Source organism: Ornithorhynchus anatinus, chromosome 2 (assembly GCF_004115215.2).
Source record: "Ornithorhynchus anatinus isolate Pmale09 chromosome 2, mOrnAna1.pri.v4, whole genome shotgun sequence".
Taxonomy (NCBI): Eukaryota; Metazoa; Chordata; class Mammalia; order Monotremata; family Ornithorhynchidae; genus Ornithorhynchus; species Ornithorhynchus anatinus.
Genome location: NC_041729.1, coordinates 4,503,883 through 4,527,600, shown reverse-complemented (window position 1 = coordinate 4,527,600; position 23,718 = coordinate 4,503,883). Strand labels below are relative to the sequence as shown.

Below are 23,718 nucleotides of genomic sequence, written 5' to 3'. Positions count from 1 at the left end.
ACTGATAATAATAATAATAATTGGGTAATTGTTCAGCACTTACTTTGTGCCAGGCACATCTAACCACGGGGATAGGTACAAGATAATCAGGTCAGACGTATTTTTGATCTCTTAACACAAACCATAATTATTATTATAATTATTATCTCTGACCCCTCAAGGCGTTCACAGTCTAAAGGGCAGGGAAAAAAGGAATCGGATCCCTATTTTAAAACTCAATCAGTCAGTGAGCACTTACTGGCTACAGAGAACTGTACTAAACGCTTAGGAGAGTACAATATTCATTCAGTGCTCAGCGCTTAAAACAGTGCTCAGCGCTTAGAACAGTGCTTGGCACATAGTAAGTACCTAACAAATACCATTGTTTTTATTATTATTATTGTTCAGTCGTATTTATTGAACACTTATTGGGTACAGAGAACTGTACTAAATGTTTGGGAGAGTACGATAGTCATTCAGTCATATTTACTGGCAGCTTACTGTGTGCAGAGCACTGTACTAAATGCTTGGGAGAGTACAATAGTCATTCAGTCGTATTTCTTGAGTACTTACTGTGTGCAGAGCACTGTACTAAATGCTTGGGAGAGTATGGTAGTCATTGTCGTATTTCTTGAGTACTTACTGTGTGCAGAGCACTGTACTAAATGCTTGGGAGAGTACGGTAGTCATTCAGTCGTATTTGTTGAGGGCTTACTGTGTGCAGAGCACTGTGCTAAATGCTTGGGAGAGTACAATAGTCATTCAGGTGTATTTCGTGAGTGCTTACCGTGTGCAGAGCACTGTATTAAATGCTTGGGAGAGTAGACTAGTCATTCAGTCGTATTTTTTGAGTACTTACTGTGTGCAAAGCACTGTACTAAATGCTTGGGAGAGTACGATAGTCGTTGTCGTATTTCTTGAGTGCTTACTCTGTGAAGAACACTGTACAAAATGTTTGGGAGAGTACAATAGTCATTCAGTCGTATTTATTGAGTGCTTACTGTGTGCAGAGCACTGTACTAAATGCTTGGGAGAGTACGATAATCATTCAGTCGTATTTATTGAGTGCTTACTGTGTGCAGAGCACTGTACTAAATACTTGGGAGAGTACGATAGTCATTCAGTTGTATTTCTTGAGTGCCTACTGCGTGCAGAGCACTATGCTAAATGCTTGGGAGAGTACAGTAGTCATTCAGGTGTATTTCTTGAGTGCTTACCGTGTGCTGAGCACTGTATTAAATGCTTGGGAGAGTAGAATAGTCATTCAGTCATATTTTTTGAGTACTTACTGTGTGCAAAGCACTGTACTAAATGCTTGGGAGAGTACGATAGTCGTTGTCATATGTCTTGAGTGCTTACTCTGTGAAGAACACTGTACAAAATGTTTGGGAGAGTACGATAGTCATTCAGTCATATTTATTGAGTGCTTACTGTGTGCAGAGCACTGTACTAAATGCTTGGGAGAGTACAATAATCATTCAGTCATATTTCTTGAGTGCTTACTGTGTGCAGAGCACTGTACTAAACTCTTGGGAGAGTACAATACAACAACAAATGGACAGATCTCCTGCCCACAAGGAGCTTACAGTCTAGAAGATGAGCTTACAAACAGAGTCGGAAGACTTGTTCCCTGCCCACCCCGAATCTAGTCGAGGAAATCAAGGCGCAGAGAAAGGAGAGGCAGCAAAGCCCAGTGGATAGAACACAGGCCTGGGAGTCAGAAGGACCTGGGTTCCAATCCCAGCTCCGCCACTTGTCTGCCGTGTGACCATGGACAAGTCACCTCACTTCTCTGGGCCTCAGTTTCCTTATCTGCAAAATGGAGATTAAGGCCGAGCCCCATGTGGGACAGGGACCTGTGTCCAAACCGACTACTCCAGTTTCTGGTACATCACAAGTGCGTAACAAATACCTTAAAAAAGCTACTGTTTCAAACTTTCTATTTTGGAGCCAAGTCTTCCCTTCATCCCAGGCCACGAGGCCGCCGTGTAAGGGTGATAATTTTTTCAGTGCTTATTGTGCGCTAAGCACTGTACTAATAAAAACTCATTGTAATTATGGTGATTGTTCAACATTTGCTATATGCCAAGCTCTGTACTAAACGCTGGGGTGAATACGAACAAATCGGGTTGCACGCAGCTCCTGTCCCGTGTGGGGCTCGCGGTCTCAATCCCCGTTTTACAGACGAGGTAACTGAGGCACGGAAAAGTGAAGTGACTTTTTAAGTTGATTTTTCCAGTGAAGCAAAGAAAGAGGATCTTGAAGTGAAACTCTTCAGATCTTAGGGAACGCCAGGGAGGGTGAAGATTTCTGGCCCTCGAGGGCTGCTTCCTCGGATCTAGAGTGGGTTTCTTCCCAAGGAGCAAACAATTACCATTATTATTATCATTATTATTATTATGACAGCTGAGGATTTCTCACTGGCGATTTTAGAGAGCAGGGGAATTGGTTTTAAGCAGGTGTTGGGTGTATTTACATTCACTCACCTTTCAGGGGCTTTGGTGGAACATGAAAAATGCAAATATTCTCTTACTGAGGGGAAAGAGAAAATAAATCACTCGAGATGACTCTGTCCTTCATTGAAACCTAATCTAAGGGTGTCATTTAAGGACGGGAAATGAGTCTTATATTCGGAAGGGTTCTTCGATTCTTTGCCGTCTAGAAGAGACTGAATTTGGCATTCTCTCTTGTCGAGTTCCTTCTCACACAATAATAAATGTGGTATCCGTTAAATGCTTATTATATGCCAAACACTGCGCTAAGCACTGGGGTTAGGTACAAGCTAATCAGGGAGGACACGGTCCATACCCTCCCAGGGGCTCCCAGACTAAGAATGAGGGGGAACAGGGAGTGAGTTCCCAAGAGGTCTTGGGTTCTAATCCCGGCTCTGCCACTTGTCTGCTGTGTGACCTTGGACCAGTCACTTCACTGCTCGGTGCCTCAGTTCCCTCATCTGTAAAATGGGGATGGAGAGTGTGAGCCCCATGTGGGACGACCTGATTACCTGTATCTACCCCAGCGCTGAGAACAGTGCTGGGCTCCGAGTAAGGGCTTAACAAATCCCATTATTATTATTTTACAGGAGAAGAAACCGAGATCCAGAGAAGTTAGGCGACTCACCCAAGGTCACACTTGTTGGAACTAGAACTCAGGTCCTCGGACTCCCAGGCCCAAGATCTTTCCAGTAGGCCACAGCTGCTAATTAAAAAGCGGAAACACTTTGCGCTGATAAGATTCGAGGGTGTCCTTCTTGCTATCTGCATCAGTACTTGCTGAGCACTTATTTCCTGTACAGTACAAATAATAATAGTGACATTAGGATGATTATTACTAGCATGAACTCTGGCTTGATCCTGGTTCGTTTTTCTTCACCTAGACTTTCTTCGTGACTAAGCACCTGAGAAAGGAAAACAGAGCTGATAGACACAGACAGACCTGGGAGTCAAGTGGACCTGAGTTCTAATCCTGACCCCGTCGCTTGTCTCCTGTGTGACCTTGGGCTAGTCACTTCACCTCTCTGAGCCTTAGGTACCTCATCTGTAAAATGGGGATTGAGAATGTGAGCCCCATGGGGGACAGGGACTGTGTCAACCTGAGTTGCTTGTATAATAAGAATAATAATAATGTTGGTATTTGTTAAGTGCTTAGTATGTGCAGAGCACTGTTCTAAGCGCTGGGGTAGATACAGGGTAATCAGGTTGTCCCACGTGAGGCTCACAGTTAATCCCCATTTTACAGATGAGGTCACTGAGGCACAGAGAAGTGAAGTGACTTGCCCACAGTCACACAACTGACGAGTGGCAGAGCCGGGAGTCGAACCCATGACCTCTGACTCCCAAGCCCAGGCTCTTTCCACTGAGCCACGCTGCTTCCCTATAATAATAATGTTGGTATTTGTTAAGCGCTTACTATGTGCAGAGCACTGTTCTAAGCGCTGGGGTAGACACAGGAGAATCAAGTTGTCCCTCGTGGGGCTCACAGTCTCAATCCCCATTTTAGAGATGAGGTCACTGAGGCACAGAGAAGTGAAGTGACTCGCCCACAGTCACATAGCTGCCAAGTGACAGAGCGGGGATTCGAACCCATGACCTCTGACTCCAAAGCCCGGGCTCTTTCCGCTGAGCCACGCTGCTTCTATCTATCCCAGCGCTTAGTACAGGGCCTGGCACATAGTAAGTGTTTGACCAATACCATAAAATAAGCTAAAAACACACATTTCCTGCCCAAAATGAACTTTTGGTCCGGTCCTCTATCTGCCGATAACGTCGAGTAAGACCTGTTGCTCTTTTCAAGGAGGTCAGTTAGTCGTATTTATTGAGCGCTTACTGCGTGCAGAGCACTGCAGTAAGCACTTAGCACTGTAGGACACTCGGCCCTTCACTCGGCCACGATTTCTCTAGGCCACTCTGTCCCTCGCAAGGCCATTCAGCCTCTCACTAGGCTACTCTTCCTCTCAAAAGACCACTTTCCCTCTCAGAGGGCCACCCTGCCTCTCAACTAGTCCATTCTGCCCCTCGCTAGGCCACTCGTTGTCTCACTAGGCCACTCTGCCTCTTACTAGGCCATTCTGCCCCTCGGAAAGCCATTCTGCTCCTCACAAGGCCACTCTGCCACTCACTAGGCCAGTCTGTCACTCAGTCGGCCACTCTGCTTCTCACCATTCATCATCCATCCGGTCAGTCCGTTGCCTCTGTTGAGCGCTTACTGTGTGCAAAGCACTCTACTCGGCACTCTACTAAGCACAGATCAAGAGAAGCAGCGTGGCTCAGTGGAAAGAGCCCGGGCTTGGGAGTCAGAGGTCGTGGGTTCTGATCCTGAGCCCGGCCACTTGTCAGCTGTGTGACTTAGGGCAAGTCACTTAGTGATAATAATAATAATGTTGGTATTTGTTAAGCGCTTACTATGTGCAAAAAACTGTTCTAAGCGCTGGGCGGATACAAGGTGATCAGGTTGTCCCTCATGGGGCTCACACCTTCATCCCCATTTTCCAGATGAGGTACCTGAGACCCAGAGAAGTTCCGTGACTTGCCCAAAGTCACACAGCTGACAAGTGGCGGAGCCGGGATTAGAATCCATGACCTCTGACTCCCAAGCCCGGGCTTCTCTGTGCCTTCTGTAACTTCTCTGTGCCTCAGTTCCCTTGTCTGTAAAATGGGGATTAAGACTGTGAGCCCCTCGTGGGACAATCTAATTACCCTGTATCTACTCCAGCGCTTAGAATAGTGCCCGGCACATAGTAAGCGCTTAACAAAGACCATCATCATCATCATCACTTAGCACTGTAGACCACTCGGCCCCTCACTAGGCCACTCTCTGCCTCTCACTAGGCCATTCTGCCCCTCACAAGGCCATTCTGCCCCTCACTAGGCCACTCTTCCTATCAAAAGGCCAATTTGCCTCTCGCTGGGCCACCCTGCCTCTCAACTAGGCCAATACTACCCCTCACTAGCCACTCTGTCTCTCAGAAAGCCACTCCGTCTCTCAGTAGACCACACTGTCTCTCACTAGGACCCCCCTGCCTCTCAGTAGACCACTCTGCCTCTCAGCTCACTACTCTCCTGCGTTGTTTGAGAGGCTCTGTCCATAAAATAACTTGCTCTGTCCTGCCTGAGTGGGTGAGCTCTATGGCAAAGCCTCGGTGCTGGCAGACCGATTGCATTCCCTGACTTCGTTGTTAGTGTGTAGAACACCGGGAAAAGCCACCGGGCAGGAACTGTTTCCACTCTGGTTTCCATGGTTCCCGCAATCGGAAAATATCCTGGGAGGGTTTCAGTGGGAACGGACCAAGAGAAGCAGTGTGGCTCAGTGAAAGAGCCCGGGCTTGGGAGTCAGAGGTCGTGGCTTCGAATCCCGGCTTGTCAGCTGTGTGATTGTGGGCAAGTCACTTCACTTCTTTGTGCCTCAGTGACCTAATCTGTAAAATAGGGATGAAGACCGTGAGCCCCACGTGGGACAACCTCATTACCCTGCATCTATCCCAGCGCTTAGAACAGTGCTTGGCACATAGTAAGTGGTTAACAAATATCATCATCATCATCCTCAGGATTCACAGTCTACGCAGGAGGGAAAATAGTATATTTTTAATCGTAGTTGTTAAGCGCTTGCTGTGTGCCAGGCACTGTACTAAACTGTGGGTACATCATAATAATAATGATGTTTTTTGTTAAGCCCTTACTCTGTGCCAGGCACTGTTCTAAGCACTGGGGTAGATACAAGATAAATGGGTTGGACACAGTTCCTGTCCCACCCAGTCTTAATCCCCATTTTGCAGATGAGGGAACTGAGGCCCAGAGAAGTGAAGTGGCCCTCCCAAACTTCTCACAGCAGACAAGGGGTGGATCCGGAATTAGAACCCAGGTCCTCTGACTCCCAAGACTTTCTGCTAGGCCACCCTGCTTCCACCAGGTCCCCGGGAGATTCTGAGACGTCGGTCTCTCGCCACAAACCGCTCGGTGCTCGTTGCTGCCGTTTTGCGTACTTAGAGTGGACGGACCCCGATCACCCAGGGGTATTAATTGAGCAACCATGCCGAGAGGGCTGTTCTAGATGCTAGGGTGAGATCGTATGCAAGGGACCGGTTCCCCGGTTGGAATCGACCATTTTAAAATGAGACACGGGGATCTCGCCCCCGACCTCTCGCCCGTGTCGTTCATTCATTTGGACGTTATTTATTGAGCGCTTGCTATGTGCAGGACTCTGTACTAAACGCTTGGGAGAGCACATTACAGTGCTAACAGACACATTCCCTGCCTCTGGCCAGGAACACCCTCCCTCCTCAAGTCCAACAGACTTTCCTCCACTTCAAAGCCTTAATGAAGGCCCATCTCCTCCAAGAGGCCTTCCCTGACTGCGCCCTCCTTTCCTCTTCTCCCACTCCTTTCCACGTCCCCCTGACTTGCTCCCTTTCTTCTTCCCCCCTCCCAGTTCCACACCACTTCTGTCCATAAATGTCATTTATTTCTTTCTATGAATGTCTAACTCCTCTGAATGTCTGTCAGCTCACTGTGGGCCGGGAATTGTCTGTTTATAAAATTGTCTGTTTATTGTTTTATTGTTCTTTCCCAAATGCTTAGTACAGTGCTCTGCACATGGTAAGTGCTCAATAAATACAATTGATTGACTGAGAATGGCAGGGGAGAGCAGGTCAAGGGCTATCTTATAGACTCCTCGCTGGGGCTGGCCCAGGTGTTTTTAGGTAGGCGAGCGAACACACATCATTTAAGGGCTTCCAGCTGAAGCATTTATGTCCTGCTCCCAATTCAGGAAGATGGAAGTCCTCCGGCTTAAAGAACGGCTCAGTTTCCCGGGCTGAAGAGCCCTGCTTTCAGTCAGCCAAGCGACGTAAATATGAGGCAACCGGCTTCTGGGGTTGACAGGAAAATGAGCCCGTGCTCCATCCTGAGGAGAACCTCCAGAGAGACAGGGAATTTGGGGGGATTTAAGGAAATGAGCCCCGGAAACGGCTCAGTGACTTCAGACTGACTGGATTCTCTGCCCAACATTCGACCCCTTCCATCTGATGGGCGGGAGAGGATGAGACCGTTTCTAAATTTCCCCCGCATGGCGGAGGTAGGATGGACTCACAGCTGAAGTCAACAGCCCGCTAAGTCAGTCGATCGTATTTATTGAGTGCTTATTCGTTCGGTTGTATTTATTCATTCATTCAATAGTATTTATTGAGCGCTTACTATGTGCAGAGCACTGTACTAAGCGCTTGGAATGAACAAGTCAGCAACAGAGACAGTCCCTGCCGTTTGACGGGCTTACGGTCTAATCGGGGGAGACGGACGGACGAGGACGATGGCGATAAATAGAGTCGAGGGGAAGAACGTCTTGTAAAAACAATGGCGACTAAATAGAATCGAGGCGATGTACATTTCATTAACAAAATTAATAGGGTAATGAAAATATATACAGTGGAGCGGACGAGTACGGTGCCGAGGGGTTGGGAAGGGAGAGGGGGAGGAGCGGAGGGAGATGGGGGGAAAAGAGGGTTAAGCTGCGGAGAGGTGAAGTGGGGGTAGTAGAGGGAGAAGAGGAGCTCAGTCTGGGAAGGCCTCTTGGAGGTGAGTTTTAAGTAGGGTTTTGAAGAGGGGAAGAGAATCAGTTTGGCGGAGGTGAGAAGGGAGGGCGTTCCGGGACCGCGGGAGGACGCAACCCGGGCGTCGACGGCGGGACGGGCGAGACCGGGGGACGGCAAGGAGGCGGGCGGCGGAGGAGCGGAGCGTGCGGGGTGGGCGGTAGAGAGAGAGAAGGGAGGAGAGGTAGGAAGGGGCGAGGTGATGTTGAGCCTCGAAGCCTAGAGTGAGGAGTTTTCGTTTGGAGCGGAGGTCGACGGGCGACCGCCGGAGTTGTTTAAGAAGGGGAGTGACGGGCCCAGATCGTTTCTGCGGGAAGACGAGCCGGGCGGCGGAGCGAAGAATAGACCGGAGCGGGGCGAGAGAGGAGGAAGGGAGATCGGAGAGAAGGCCGACACGGTAGTCTAGCCGGGATATACCGAGAGCCCGTAGCGGTAAGGTAGCCGTCCGGGTGGAGAGGAGAGGGCGGATCTCGGCGATATCGTAAAGGTGAAACCGGCGGGTCTCGGTAACGGATCGGACGTGTGGGGTGAACGAGAGAGACGAGTCAAGGATGACACCGAGATCGCGGGCCTGAGAGACGGGAAGGATGGTCGTGCCATCCACGGTGATTTATTGAGTGCTTACTGTGTGCAGAGCACTGTACTAAGTGCTTGGAATGTACAATTTGGCAACAGATAGAGACAATCCCTGCCCAACGACGGGCTCACAATCTAAAATTATGTGCAGAGCACTGCCTATAACGAGCTTATGGCCTATGAGAAACAGTGTGGCTCAGTGGTAAGAGCCCAGGCTTGGGAGTCGAAGGGTGTGGGTCCTAATCCCGGTTCTGCCGCTTGTCTGCTGTGTGACCTTGGGCAAGCCACTTAATTTCTCTGTGCCTCAGTTCCCTCATCTATAAAATGGGGATAAAGACTGTGAGCCCCACGTGGGAAAACCCGATTACCTTGTATCTACCCCAGTGCTTAGAACAGTGCTTGACACATATTAAGTGTTTAACAAATACCATCATCATCATTATTATTAGAGGGGGAGACAGACTTTTATATAAATAAATGATTGGTGGATATGGACATAAGTGCTGTGGGGCTGGGGAGGGGGTGGTGAATAAAGGGAGCGAATCGGGATGATGCAGAAGGGAGTGGGAGACGAGGAAAAGCGGGGGCTTAGTCAGGGAAGGCCTCTTGGAGGAGATGGCCATTCAATAAGGCTTTGAAGCCGGGGAGAGTCATTTGTCTGTCGCTCTGGAGAAGGGAGGGCATTCCAAGCCTCAGTGTGATAGATTAAGGAAGTAATTTCCCTGGAGGACAGTGCTTGGCACATAGTTAGCACTTAACAAGTACCAACTACGGTAATTATTTATCGGGTGCCTACAGTGTGTAGAGCACTATACCTATACCCAAATAAGCGTGAAAGCAGCGTGGCTCAGTGGAAAGAGCCCGGGCTTGGGAGTCAGAGGTCGTGGGTTCGAATGCCCCCTCTGCCATTTGTCAGCTGTGTGACTCTGGGCGAGTCACTTCACTTCTCTGGGCCTCAGTTCCCTCATCTGTAAAATGGGGATGAAGACTGTGAGCCCCACGTGGGACAACCTGATTACCCTGTATCCCCCCCAGCGCTTAGAACAGTGCTCTGCACGTAGTAAGCACTAAAGAAATACCAACATTACTATTATATAGCCCCCCAGGCCCAAGACTGATCCCCTCTTGACCTCCATCTCTCTGCCAACCCTCGGATCATCAATAATAACGATAATTATCTTGTTAAGCACTTACTATGTGCCAAGCACTGTTCTAAGCCCTAGGGAGATACAGGTTAATCAGGTCGGATACGGTCCCTATCCCCCATGGGACTCACACTCTTAATCCACATTTTACAGGTGAGGTAACTGAGGCCCAGAGAAGTGGAGTGACTTGATTCTATTTATCGCTATTGTTCTCGTCTGTCCGTCTCCCCCGATTAGACCTTGAGCCCGTCAAAGGGCAGGGACTGTCTCTATCTGTTACCGATTTGTACATTCCAAGCGCTTAGTACAGTGCTCTGCGCATAGTAAGCGCTCAATAAATACTATTGAATGAATGAATTTATCCAAGGTCACAACAGACTGGTGGTGGAGCCAGAATTAGAACCCAGGTCCCTCTCCCCTCCCCATTGCCCCGACTCACTTCCATTGCCCTACCCCCACCCCACAGCACTTGTGTATATATGTACATATCTTCGATTCTATTTATTTATATTAATGCCTGTTTGTTTTGATGCGAATATATCTATAATTTTATTTATATTGCTGTTATTAATGCCTGTTCATTTGTTTGATGTCTGTCTCCCCCCTTCTAGACCGCGAGCCCGTTGTGGGCAGCGATCGTCTCTATTGCTGACTTGTACTTCCGAGTGCTTAGTACAGTGCTCTGCACAGAGTAAGCGCTCAATAAACACCATTGAGTGAATGAACCCAGGTCCTTCTGACTCCCAGGCCCGTGCTCTGTCCACTAAGCCAAGCTGCTTCTCCAGACGGAGCCACTATGCTTTTCCCTGCGGCAGATTTTCTCCGAGATTTACCGCAGCCAATTTACTCCATCCAACTCAGGTGAAATCCGAACCGGAACGGGATTAGAAAGGGGGGCAGAGGCCCGTTGCCTGATTTTGTTTGGGCCCACAGGTTGTGTGAGGGAGTTCGTTAGGAATTCTCGTCTCTGGCTCTCTTGACGAGTGAGATTCTTTTAATAGTATTTATTGAGAGCTAAGCAGTGGGGGAAGGACAAGTTAATCCGATCGGACACTGTACCTGTCCCCTGTGGGGCTTGTGATCTAAGTAGAGGAAGATAAATTCCTGTCACAATAAGAATGGATTGATAACAGCAAAGTTACAAATTCACCAGGACAAGATAGCGTTACACCAATTTATAACTGCCTGGCTTCCCCATTAGATTCTAAGCAGTGTAGTAGCTTGGCCTGGGGGATGGAGCCCGGGCCTGGTAGTCAGAGGACCTGAATTCTAATCTCGACTCCATCGCTTGTCTGCAGTGTGACCTTGGGCAAGTCACTTTGCTTCTCTGGGCCTCAATTTTCTCACCCGTAAACTGGGGGTTCAATACCGGTTCTCCCTCCTACTTACTCCATATGGGAGGGATGGGAACTGGGCCCAATTATCTTGTAATAATAATATAATAATGTTGGTATTTGTTAAGTGCTTACTACGTGCAGAGCACTGTTCTAAGCGCTGGGGTAGATACAGGGTGATCAGGTTGTCCCACGTGGGGCTCACAGTCTTCATCCCCATTTGACAGATGAGGTCACCGAGGCCCAGAGAAGTGAAGTGACTCGCCCACAGTCGCACAGCTGACAAGTGGCGGATCTGGGATTCGAACCCATGACCTCTGACTCCCAAGCCCGGGCTCTTTCCACTGAGCCACGCTGCTTCTCTAACATTTATTTTTCTTAATGTCTGTCTCCCCCTCTAGACTGCAAGCTCTTTGTGGGCAGGGAATATATTATTATTATCATTTGTAGTGATAGCAGTAACAGCTGTCACAGTAATAGTAATTATTATTATTAGCGGGAGCAGTGCAGTGCTCTGCACAGAGTGAGCACTCAATAAATACGATTGATTGAATGAAGTATTAAAGGTATTCGTTGAGCACCCACCGAGCTTCCCGGCTTCTCCGTCAGGGAAGAAGCAGCGGGGCCTATTGGAAAGAGCCCGGGCTTGGGAGTCGGAGGTCGTGGGTTCGAATTCCAGCTCCACCACTTGTCAGCTGGGTGACTGGGCAAATGACTTCACTTCTCTGGGCCTCAGTTTCCTCCTCTGGAAAATGGGGATGAAGACTGTGAGCCCCACGGGGGGCAGCCCGATGACATTGCATCCCAGCGTCGAGAACAGTGCTTGGCACATAGTAAGCGCTTAAGAAATACCATTATTATGATGATCATGCCAGTGACAGGGATGGAGACACCTGCACTCACACGGTCACACACCCCATAAGTGGAGTTAAGTTGTAACGAGCATCGTTAGCGAAGCGGCGTGGCTCAGTGGAAAGCGCCCGGGCTTGGGAGTCAGAGGACACGGATTCGAATCCTGGCTCTGCCACTTGTCAGCTGTATGACTGTGGGCGAGTCACTTCACTTCTCTGGGCCTCACTGCCCTCATCTGTAAAATGGCGATGAAGACTGTGACTCTCAAGGGGGATAACCTTAGAGTTAGAACAGTGCTCGGCACATAGTAAGCACTTAAATACCAACGTTAATCGCCGTGACGCTGTCGCCCCGAAAGCATTCCGGGATCTTGTTTGTGCGCCTGTCTTGACACATGACATTAAGCAAGGCATGCGGACATGTGAGCAGAACGTGTGACGGCAGGAAACCCCCTGCAGCTGTTGGGGAGAGAGAGATGAAGCGGGATTTTGCATGTGGAGGTTGAGGCCGGGCCAGGGGGAGAGAGGGGAGGTGGACGGAAGACAGTTCTCGGAGAAAGTCCCTGTCCCACACGAGGCTCACGCTCCGAAGCGGCGTGGCGTAAGGGGATAGCGAGCCCCTGCCTGGGAGTCTGAAGGTCACGGGTTCTAATTCCGGCCCCGCCATTTGTCTGCTGCGTGACTTTGGGCAAGTCACTTGGCTTCTCTGGGCCGCAGTGACCTCATCTGGGAAAATGGGATGGAGACCGGGAGCCCCGTGTGGGAGAGGGACTGTGCCCAACCTGATTCGCTTTTATCCACCCCAGTGCTTAGTAAAGTGCCTCGCTCGTAGTAAGCACTTAACAAATACCATAATTATTATTAATCTTATTAATATAATTAGTGGGGCGGGAGGATGAGGATTTTACAGGCGGGGCGACGGAGCTGAGAACGGCGAAGATAAAACATTGCGAGCAGCTCCGGGCTGGCTAGAGATCACCAGAATGTGGGCCTCTCTTTTGGAACAGTAGTTGCCTGCCTCGAGGCATAATCATTCATTCAGTCATATTGATTGAGTGCTTACTGTGTGCAGAGCACTGTACTAAGCGCTTGGGAGAGGACAGAGAAGCAGCATGGCTCAATGGAAAGAGCCCAGGTTTGGGAGTCAGAGGTCGTGGGTTCGAATGTCGGCTCTGCCACTTGTCAGCTGTGTGACTGTGGGCAAGTCACTTCTCTGGGCCTCACTTACCTCATCTGTAAAATGGGGATTAAGACTGTGAGCGTCACGTGGGACAACCTGATGACCCTGTATCTACCCCAGCGCTTAGTACGGTGCTCTGCACATAGTAAGCGCTTAAATACCAACATTATTATTATTATTAACAATAAAGAGACACATTCCCTGCCTACAGCGAATTAATCAAATCCAAGCACCGGGCACTGATAATAATGACAATAATAATAATAATAATGTTGGTATTTGTTCACTCTTCACTGTTAAAGAGCCAAAGTAGCTGATCTGCGAAAGGCCGTCTCCACATGTGAAAAGACTTTGCCCAGACCAGGGCTCTTCCTTTCAAGTGCATTCTGTGCCTCAGTTTCCTCAACACCTGTAAAATGGGAATTTAATCCCTGTTCTCCCTTCTCTTTGACTGTGAGCCCCACATGGGACAAGGACCATTTCTGACCGGATTAACGTATCCACCCTACACATCCCAAGACACATTCTCTTGCCTGCCTCCTCTTTCGGACAATGACTCTCCCTCCTTTCAGAGCCTTGTTTGAAGGCCCATCTCCTCCAAGAGGCCTTCCCTGACTAAACCCTCCTTTCCTCTCCTCCCTCTCCCTTCTACATCGCCCCGACTCGCTCCCTTTCTTCATCGCCCCCCTCCCAGCCCCACGCCACTTATTTCCATATTCATAATTTATTTCTATTAACATCTGTCTCCCCCTCTAGACTGTAAGCTCACTGTGGGCAGTGAATGCGTCTGTTATATTTTTATAGATATTCTCTCCCAAGCGCTTAGTACAGTGCTGTACCCACAGTAAGCGCTCAATAAATTCGATTGACCGACTGACTTTCATCCTTAAAAGCAGCAGGATCTGCCCGTTTTCTCTGCCTTCTCTCTCTACCGTCGTCCAGTCTAGACTGAAAGGTCCTTGTGGGCAGTGATTGTGTCATGACAGTTTCATTATTGTTATTATTATTATTATTACAGGGGGATTAAAATGGGGACTCAATCCCTGTTCTCCCTCCTACTTATTGAGTCCCATGTGGGACAGGGATTGCGTCCAACCTAATTCCCTTGTGCCTTCCGCAGCGCTTAGGACAGTGTTTGATGCCGAGTAAGCTCTTAAATACCATCAAAAAAAAAATATATATATATATATATATATATGCACCCAATTGCTGAGGGGCTGAGTGTGGGAAGGGTGATTGCCAGAAGCTTGCAATCCTAGCAGGGTGTCTTAAACCCTCAGTAAGAAGAATAATGAGGCACTTAGTACAGAGCTCTGCACACAGTAAGCGCTTAATAAATACGATTGAATGATTGATGGTATTTGTTAAGCAGCGTGGCTTAGTGGACAGATCACGGGCTTGGGAGTCAGAGGTTGTGGGTTCTTATTCTGCCTCTGCCACCTATCAGCTGTGTGACAACTTCTCTGGGCCTCAGTGACCTCATCTGTAAAATGGGGTTGAAGCCTGTGAGGCCCACGTGGGACGACATGATTACCTTGTATCTACCCCAGTGCTTAGAACAGTGCTTGGCACCTAGTAAGTGCTTAACGAATGCCATCATTAGTATTATTATTATCAAGTGCTTAGTTCTTGTCTGTCTCCCCTGATTAGACCGTAAGCCCATCAAACGGCAGGGGCTGTCTCTATCTGTTGCCGACTTGTTCATCCCAAGCGCTTAGTACAGTGTTCTGCACATAGTAAGCGCTCAATAAATACTATTGAATGAATGAATAAATACTATTGAATGAATGAATGAATGCTTACTATGTGTCAAGCGCTGGGGCTTAATCAGGTTGGACACAGTCCCTGTCCCACATGGGGCTCACGGTCTTAGAGAAGCAGCGTGGTGTAGTGGATTGAGAACGAGCCTGGGAGTCAGAAGGTCATGGGTTCTAATCCCGGCTCCGCCACTTGTCTGCTGTCGTGACCTTGGGCGAGTCGCTTCACTTCTCCGTTCTCCAGTTACTTCATCTGTAAAATGGGGATTGAAACTGTGAGTCCCGCCTGGGACGGGGAATGTGTCCAACTCAATATGCTTGTATCCATCCCAGCGCTTAGTATAGTGCCTGGCACATAGTGAGCGCTGAACAAACCCATTTTTATTATTATTGTTATTCCCCTTTCTACAGTTGAGAAAACTGAGGTCCAGAGACAGGAAGCTACTTGCCCGAGGTCACCTAGCAGACAAGTGGTGGAGTCAGGATTAGAACCCAGGTCCTTCTGACTCCCAAGCCCTTGCGCTATCCACTAGGCCGCGCCGCTTCCTCAGTGATGCTCTCTCACTACCTTCCCCCTCGCACCTCAGCGAGCCGTCCGTCCGCAGGCTGAAATTTGGGGGATACCGGCCGGAACACCTGTTCGGCCTTGTACCTCCGTCTTCTGGGATGTCAGAACCGGCCAGACTTGATTCCCCCGGCCTGCGACGATCACCCCACTCCGCCAGGAGTAGCCTAACCGGAACTCTGAATGCCCCGGGAGTACTTTGGGGGTGGCCAAAAGTTAGTTAATTTCTTTCGGATGGAATTATTCAATTCCATCCGGCTGCTCCCGGGGGCGAAGAGTCAATATCAAAGTCCAGCGCGTCATTTGATTTCATTCTTTTCGGTCCCGTTTTGAAGAATCCACGTCATTCGACAGGGGAGGCGGAGGGGAAAGGTGCGTCTCAGGAGAAACGATTCAGCTGATGCCGACGCTACTTTGCATATTTTGAGGACCGTTTCGTCTCTGTCACTTTCCTGTCGCTCCTCCGTGAACCCGCTTCTCCATAACCCTTCATTCCCCGTCACGCTCGGACGAGCCCTGGTTTTCTCTTTTTCTCTCTCCGCTCGTTTTTCTGGCGTTTTCCGTTGATATAAAGTGAACGCGGCGTTTTTTGATTATGAAGCTGAGATCCTCAGGTTTAATATCCGAGCGGGTGGATGCACAAACAAGTCGGATGGGGTCGGGGGGCCGAGGGGTGGTCCGGAGCCATAATTGGATACGTTGGGCAGATCGTCGCTTCGGATGCGATGGATTTGCCGAAAGGGGAACGGGAAAAGTGGCGAGAGCAGTGAGGTCGGTTTGGAGATTTGGAGGCGAGGACAATGAGTGGGAGACGGCGAGGGCCTGTGGAGTCGATCGGTCAGTCAGTGGTATTTATTGGGCACTTATTATGTGCGGAACACTGTCCTGAGCGCTTGGGAGACTATGTTACAACAGAGTTGGTAGATACGTACCTTGCTCAGAATCAGAAAAATGAAATTATCATTATTATTAGTAATAATAATAATGGTCCATGCCGAGCACCATGCTCAGCACTGTAGGCAGTGTAAGACAAGCAGGATAGATATAGTCAGAAATCAAAAAGCAATATGGTCCAGCAGATAGACCCCGGGCCTAGGATTAGGATCTGGGTTCTAGTGCCGGCTCCACTTCTCGTCCGCTGGATGACCTTAGACAAGTCATTTCACTTCCTTTCTGCATCAGTTTCCTCATCTGTAAAATGAAGATTAAGACATGAGCCCCCTGGGGGACAGGGATCGTGTCCAACCTGATTAGGTTGTATCTCCCGGAGCACTTGGGACAGTGCCTGACGCATAGTAAGCGCTGAACAATTACCATTAAAAATTAGAAATGAATCAGAAATCCTTTGGGACAACCTGACTGTGCCTAAATTTGAGACAGAAGAAGAGAGTACTGCCTTTACCTGGATCTCAGATCTAGAATCCTGAAACTTCTCTTCTTGTACCCCAGATGGTACAACACGGTGACTTTTTGGTTGATGAAAGCAACCCTCTAGACTGTACTCATTCATGCATTTAATAGTATTTATTAAGCATTTACTGTACTGTATTAAACTCTTTGGGATAGTACATTCAACAATAAACAGTGACATTCCCTGTCCAGAATGAACTCACAGTCGCTATATATAAATATATTTATGTGCTGTGGGGCAGGGAGAGGGAGCAAGTCAGGGGAAACAGAAGGGAGTGGGAGACAAGGAAAAGTGGGGCTTAGTCTGGGAAGGCTTCTTGGAGGAGATGGGCCTTCATTAATGTCGGGTCTCATTCATTCAATAGTATTTATTGAGCGCTTACTATGTGCAGAGCACTGTACTAAGCGCTTGGAATGTACATTTCGGCAACAGAGACAATCCCTGCCCAGTGATGGGCTCACGGTCTCCCCGACTCTAGACTATAAGCTCATCGTGGGCAGGGAATGTGTCAGTTTATCATTGTATCGTCCTCTCCCAAACGCTTAGTACAGTGCTCTGCACACAGTAAGCAAAACTATTTCTCTTCCCTTGTTGAGACCTATGCCCATCACCCTCGCCAGTTGTTCCAGACATTTAACTCCCTCCTCAGGCCCCCTGTCCCTCTCCTCCTCCATCCCTCGCCCCCAACGATCTGGCCATCTACTTCATTAAGAAAATTAACCCCATCAGGTGTCAACTCCCCAAAATGCCCCCTCCTCTCGGCCCCCCTTTACAACTTTCCCATCCTTTCCAGCAGTTTTCCCAGAGGCGATCTCCTACCTCCTCTCAAGTGCCGCCCCCTTCACAATCGCATCGGACCCCATTCCTCCGCACCTTATAAAAACTCTCACCCCCTCCCTCCTTCCCTCCTTAACTACCATCTTCAACGGCTCGCTATCCAATGGCTTCTTCCCCACTGCCTTCAAACATGCCCACGTCTCCCCCATTCCTAAAAAAAACCCTCCCTTGACCCCACAGTCCCCTTCAGTTATCGCTCCATCTCCCTCCTACCCTTCCTCTCCAAACTCCTTGAGCGAGTCGTCTAAACTCGCCGCATCCATTTCCTCTCCTCCAACTCTCTCCGGGAGCCCCTCCAATCTGGCTTCCATCCCCTTCATATTCCTGAAACCGCCCTCTTGAAGGTCACCAGTGACCTCCAAATCCAACAGCTCCTATTCCATCCTAATCCTCCTCCACCTCTCAGCTGCCTTGGACTGTGGACCATCCCCGTCTCCTCAATATGTCATCCAAACTTCACTGACTCCGTCATCTCCTGGTTCTCCTCTTATCTCTCTGGCCGTTCATTCTCAGTCTCTTTTATGGGCTCCTCCTCTGCCTCCCAGCCCCTCACCGTAAGGGTCCCTCAAGGTTAAGTCCTTGGTCCCCCTTCAATTCTCCATCTTCACTCATTCCCTTGGAAGACACAGTCACTCCCACGGCTTCAACTATCATCTCCATGTGGATGACACCCAAATCTATTTCTCCTCCCCTGTTCTCCCTCCCTCCAGGCTCACTTCTCCTCCTGAATTCAGGACATCTCTACTTGGATGTCCTCCCGCCACCTCAAACCTGACATGTCCAAGACAGAGCTCCTTATCTTCCCTCCCAAACGTTGTCCTCTCCTGAACTTTCCCATCCCTGTCGGCGGCACAACCGTCTTTCCCGTCTCACCGTCCCTTCACTTTTGGTGTCATCCTTGACTCCGCTCTTTCATTCACCGCACATGTAATAACAGTAATGCTGGTATCTGTTAAGCGCTTACTATGTGCCAAGCACCGTTCTAAGCGCTGGGGTGAATACAAGGTAATCCACTCTCTATCACATATCCACTCCGTCACCAAATCTTGTCGGTCTCACCTTCACAACATTGCTAAAATCCGCCCTTTCCTCTTCATCCAAACCACTTCCACGTTATATAATCTCTCATCCTATCCCGACTGGATGACTGCATCAGCCTCCTTTCTGACCTCCCAATCTCCTGCCTCTCCCCACTTCAGTCCATACTTCGCTCCAGAAACGGTCAGGGCATGTCACCCCCCCTCCTCAAAAATCTCCAGTGGTTGCCTATCCACCTCCGTATCAAACAAAACTCCTCACTATTTGCCTTTAAAGCCGTCCATCTCCTTGCCCCTTCTTCCCTCACCTCCCTTCTCTCCTTCTCCATCCCAGCTCGCACGCTCCGCTCCTCTGATGCTGACCTTCTCACTGGGCCTCCATCTCGTCTCTCCCACTGTTGCCCCCCGGCCCACGTCTTACCTCTGGCCTGGAACGCCCTCCCTCCTCAAATCCCGCAGACAATGACTCTTCCCCCCTTCAAAGCCATACTGAAGGCCCACCTCCTCCAAGAGGCCTTCCCAGACTAAGCCCCCTTTTCCTCATCTCCCCCTCCCTTCAATATCACCCTGACTCATTCCCTTTGCCCTTCCCTCTTCCCCTGCCCCCCACACTTATGTATATATATATATATATATATAAATACCTATAATTCTACTTATTTATATTGCTGCCTTGTTTTGATGTCCGTCTCCCCCCTTTAGACTCTAAGCCCGTTGTGGGTGGGGATTGTCTCTCTTTATTGCTGCATTGTACTTTCCAAGCACTTAGTACAGTGCTCTGCACACGGTAAGTGCTCACTAAATACCATTGAATGAATGAAGGAAGAGCTCAATAAATGCGATTGATGGAATGAATAAATCTAGAAAAGGGAGGAAATAATAATAATAATCTTGGTATTTGTTCATTCAATAGTATTTATTGAGTGCTTACTATGTGCAGAACACTGTACTAAGCGCTTGGAATGTACAAATCGGCAACAGATAGAGACAGTCCCTGCCCTTGTTAAGCGCTTACTATGTGTACAGCACTGTTCTAAGCGCTGGGGGAGATATAGGGTAATCAGGTCGTCCCACATCAGGCTCACAGTTAATCCCCATTTTACAGATGAGGTCACTGAGGCTCAGAGAAGTGAAGTGACTCACCCACAGTCACGCAGCTGACAGGTGGCAGAGCCGGGATTCGTACCCATGACTTCCGACTCCCAAGTCCGGACTCTTTCCACTGAGCCACGCTGCTTCAGGAAATGGTGGACAGGGTCCCGGGGGTCGGGGGGACATGCGGAGAGGCAGCTGAGATCTGCAAGATTCGAGCCGCTAACTTGCTGAACGTGATCGATTTGACAGCTGTGAAACTCGAAGCCGGCGTGGTGGTTTTGCCGGCTTGCTTCCGGAGGTCAGGTATTTTCCCAGTTCTTGCCGATAATGAGCGTAGGTGGATGTTCAAAAAAGAGATGAGTGCTCGGAGAGAATTAAAGGCAAAATCCACCCACGTCTGGCTCCTTAAAATTCCAGCGTCAACTGTGATTTTAATTGGCAGTGTGTCCTGGCTCCCTCCCCCCTTCATCAGCTGCTATTGGGGAGCCGTCTCAAGCTTACCAGTCGCTGGCTTGGACTGGCAGCAGTGTGCCTAGGGAGTAGAACGCGGACCTGAGAGTCAGAAGGACCTGGGTTCTAATTCCGGCTCCGCCACCCGAAGGATCTTGGACAAGTCACTCCCCGCTCCAGTCTGTTCTTCACTCCGCTGCCCGGCTCATCTTCCTGCAGAAAGGCTCTGGGCCTGTCACTCCCCTTCTTAAAAACTTCCGGTGGTTGCCCGTCGACCTCCGCACGAAACAAAAACTTCTCACTCTAGGCTTCGAGGCCGTCCATCACCTCGCCCCTTCCCTTCTCTCTTTCCACCGCCCACCCCGCACGCTCCGCTCCTCCGCCGCCCGCCTCCTCGCCGTCCCCCGTTCTCGCCCGTCCCGCCGTCGACCCCCGGCCCCCTTCCTCCCGTTGTCCCGGAACGCCCTCCCTCCTCGCCTCCGCCAAACTCGCTCTCTTCCCCTGTTCGAAACCCTACTTAAAGCTCACCTCCTCCAGGAGGCCTTCCCAGACTGAGCTCCCCTTTTCCCTCTGCTCCCTCTACCCCCCCTTCACCTCTCCGCAGCTAAACCCTCTTCTCCCCCCTTTCCCTCTCCTCCTCCCCCTCTCCCGTCCCATCCCCTCGGCACCGTACCCGTCCGCTCGACCGTATATATCTTCATCACCCTATTTATTTTGTTTAATGAGATGTACATCACCCTGATTCTATTTATTTGCCATTGTTTTAATGAGACGTTCTTCCCCTCGACTCTATTTATCGCCATCGTTCTCGTCCGTCCGTCTCCCCCGATTAGACCGTAAACCCGTCAAAGGGCAGGGACTGTCTCTGTTACCGATTTGTCCATTCCAAGCGCTTAGTCCAGTGCTCTGCACATAGTAAGCGCTCAGTAAATACTATTGAATGAATGAATTCTCTGTCCCTCGGTTACCTCATCTGAAAAATGGGAATTAAGGTGGGGCGCCCCACAAAGGACCCCGACCGTGTCCAACCTGATTATCTGGTAGTGACTTCAGCGCTTAGTACGGAGTCTGGCACATGGTAAGCGCTGAACTAAGTAGAGAGAAAAGCTGAAACCCACTTCAATCCACCTCGTTGCGGTCAGAGAACGTGTCTTCCAACTGTGTAAAATTGTACTGTCTCAAGCGCTCAGTACAGTGCTCTGCACACAGTAAGCGCTCAATAGATACCATTGATTGCTGGTTGTCAGGGCTGGGACTGCAGCTTTGCAGATTCGACGGGAAGCCAACCCTCTCTCTATTTTCAACATCATCCGTGCTTCTCCAGGGAGCGTGTGCGCTGATTCTGCTCTGTTGTCCTCTCTCAAGCGTTTAGTACAGTGCTCCGCACATAATAAGAGCTCGATAAATACCGTCGATCGATTGATCGATTCTCCGGTGTCCTGAGCGGCCGGGGCTCCGGACTGTGTCTCTCGTCTCTGACGTAAAGCGGAAAAGCGTGGGCCCGGGAGTCGGAGGACCAGGGTTCTAATCCTGACTCTGCCACGTGTCTGCTGTGTGTCCTTGGGCACCTTAGTGGATAGAGCACAGGCCTGGGAGTCCGAAAAGGTCATGGGTTCTCATCCCGGCTCTGCCACCTGTGTGATGTGTGGCCCTGGGTAAGTCACTTCATTTGTCTGGGCCTCAGTTATCTCATCTGCAAAATGGGGATTGAGACGATGAGTCCCTCGAGGATCAGGGACTGTGCCCAGCCTGATTTGCTCATAACCACCCCAGCGCCTGGCACATAGTAAGCGCTTAACAAATACCCTATTATCACTATCATTTTTAAGTCACTTCCCTTCTCTGGGCCTCAGTTCTCTCATCTGTAAAATGGGGATGAAGACCGTGTGCCCCAGGGGGACAGGGACCGTGTCCAACCTCATTACCTCGTATCCACCCTGCCGCGTAGTCCGGGGCCTGGCACGGAGTAAGCGCGTAGCAAATACCCTAATCACCTGTCGCCCTCTTGTTTTGCAGCCTGTGTAAAGGAAGGACCCTCTTCTCCGTGGTGAGGGATGCGAAGATCGTCCTGGACGTCAACAAGACGCGGCAGATCGCTCAGGAGATTGTCAAGGTACATCAGGGCATCCACCCCCTTCCTGCCCCACGCCTAAATAATCCCTCACCCCAGACCATCCCCCTCACCCAAGGCCACAAGCCCAGGCAGGGATGAAATACATTCAGTTGGACCTAAAAGAAACGAGGCTGTGAAGACAAAGAAATTTACTTTAAATACACACCCTCTCCTCACCCCTTGCCCATTCATTCATTCGTATTTATTGAGAGCTTACTGTGTGTAAAACACTGTACTAAGCGCTTGGAAGAGTGTAACACAACAACAAATGGTGGGGGTCTACTCGTTAGATCTCCTTATGCCAATGTCTTGATTCTCTAAAGCGCTTGTATCATCACAAAGCTCGTTGTGGACAGGGAATTCATTCCGTCGTATTCATTCATTCAGTCGCATTTACTGAGCACTTACTTTGTGCAGAACACTGTACCGAGCGCTTGGAATGGACAATTCGGCAACAGATAGAGGCAATCTCTGCCCAGCGAAGGGCGCGACGGGCGTGACGGGCTACAGTCTGAGAGGGAGAGACAGACAAGACAAAACAAAGCAAGCAGTCTGTCATCGATATCATCAAGATAAATAGAATTTTTTGAGCACTTACTGTGTGCCGAACACTGCTTGGGAGAGTACAGTACAACAATAAAGAGACACATTCACATTCCCTGCCCACAGCGAGCTTACAGTCTAGAGGGGGAGACAGGCATTAATAGAAATAAATAAATTACAGATATATGTCTGTATACAAGTGCTGTGGGGCTGAGGAGTAGGGTGAATAAGGGGAGAAAATCAGGGTGATGTAGGAGGGAGAGGGAATAGGAAACGAAGGCTTAGTCACAGGAGGCCTCCTGGAGGAGATGTGCCACTTAGTACAGCGCTCTGCACACAGTAAGCGCTCAATAAATACGATTGAATGAATGAATGAATGCCTTCGGTAAGGCTTTGAAGGTTTGGGAGAGCCACTCTCGGATACAGAGAGGGAGAGCGTTCCAGGCCAGTGGCGGGACGTGGGCGAGAGGTCGGCGGGGAGATAGACGAGATGAAGGGACGGTGAGTGGGTTGGCATTAGAGGAGCGAAGTGTGAGCGCAGGGTGGGAGTAGGAGAGGAGCGAGGTGAGGTAGGAGGGGGCGAGGGGATTGACGGCTTGAAAGCCGACGGTGAGGTCCTCCGACGGGATAGCATCCGGACGTATCCTTCCTTCAATCCTGACGTACCGCTTAAGGTCTCCACCCGGCCTCGAGCTCCTCTTTCGCCGTCGTTAATCTGCTGGCCATTCGGTGATTTTCATTCATTCCCAGTGCTTTTCTAATGAT

General features: G+C 49.6%; 1 protein-coding gene across 1 annotated transcript in view; it reads left to right on the top strand.

Annotated features, from left to right (window-relative positions):
• The window catches only part of KSR2 (kinase suppressor of ras 2), a 294,653-nt gene that overhangs the window by 248,422 nt on the left and 22,513 nt on the right, over positions 1-23,718 (top strand). The window contains exon 16 of the mRNA XM_039911188.1: positions 22,314-22,410. Within this exon, the coding sequence (XP_039767122.1) occupies positions 22,314-22,410 (97 nt within the window). The remainder of the gene's footprint in view (positions 1-22,313; positions 22,411-23,718) is intronic.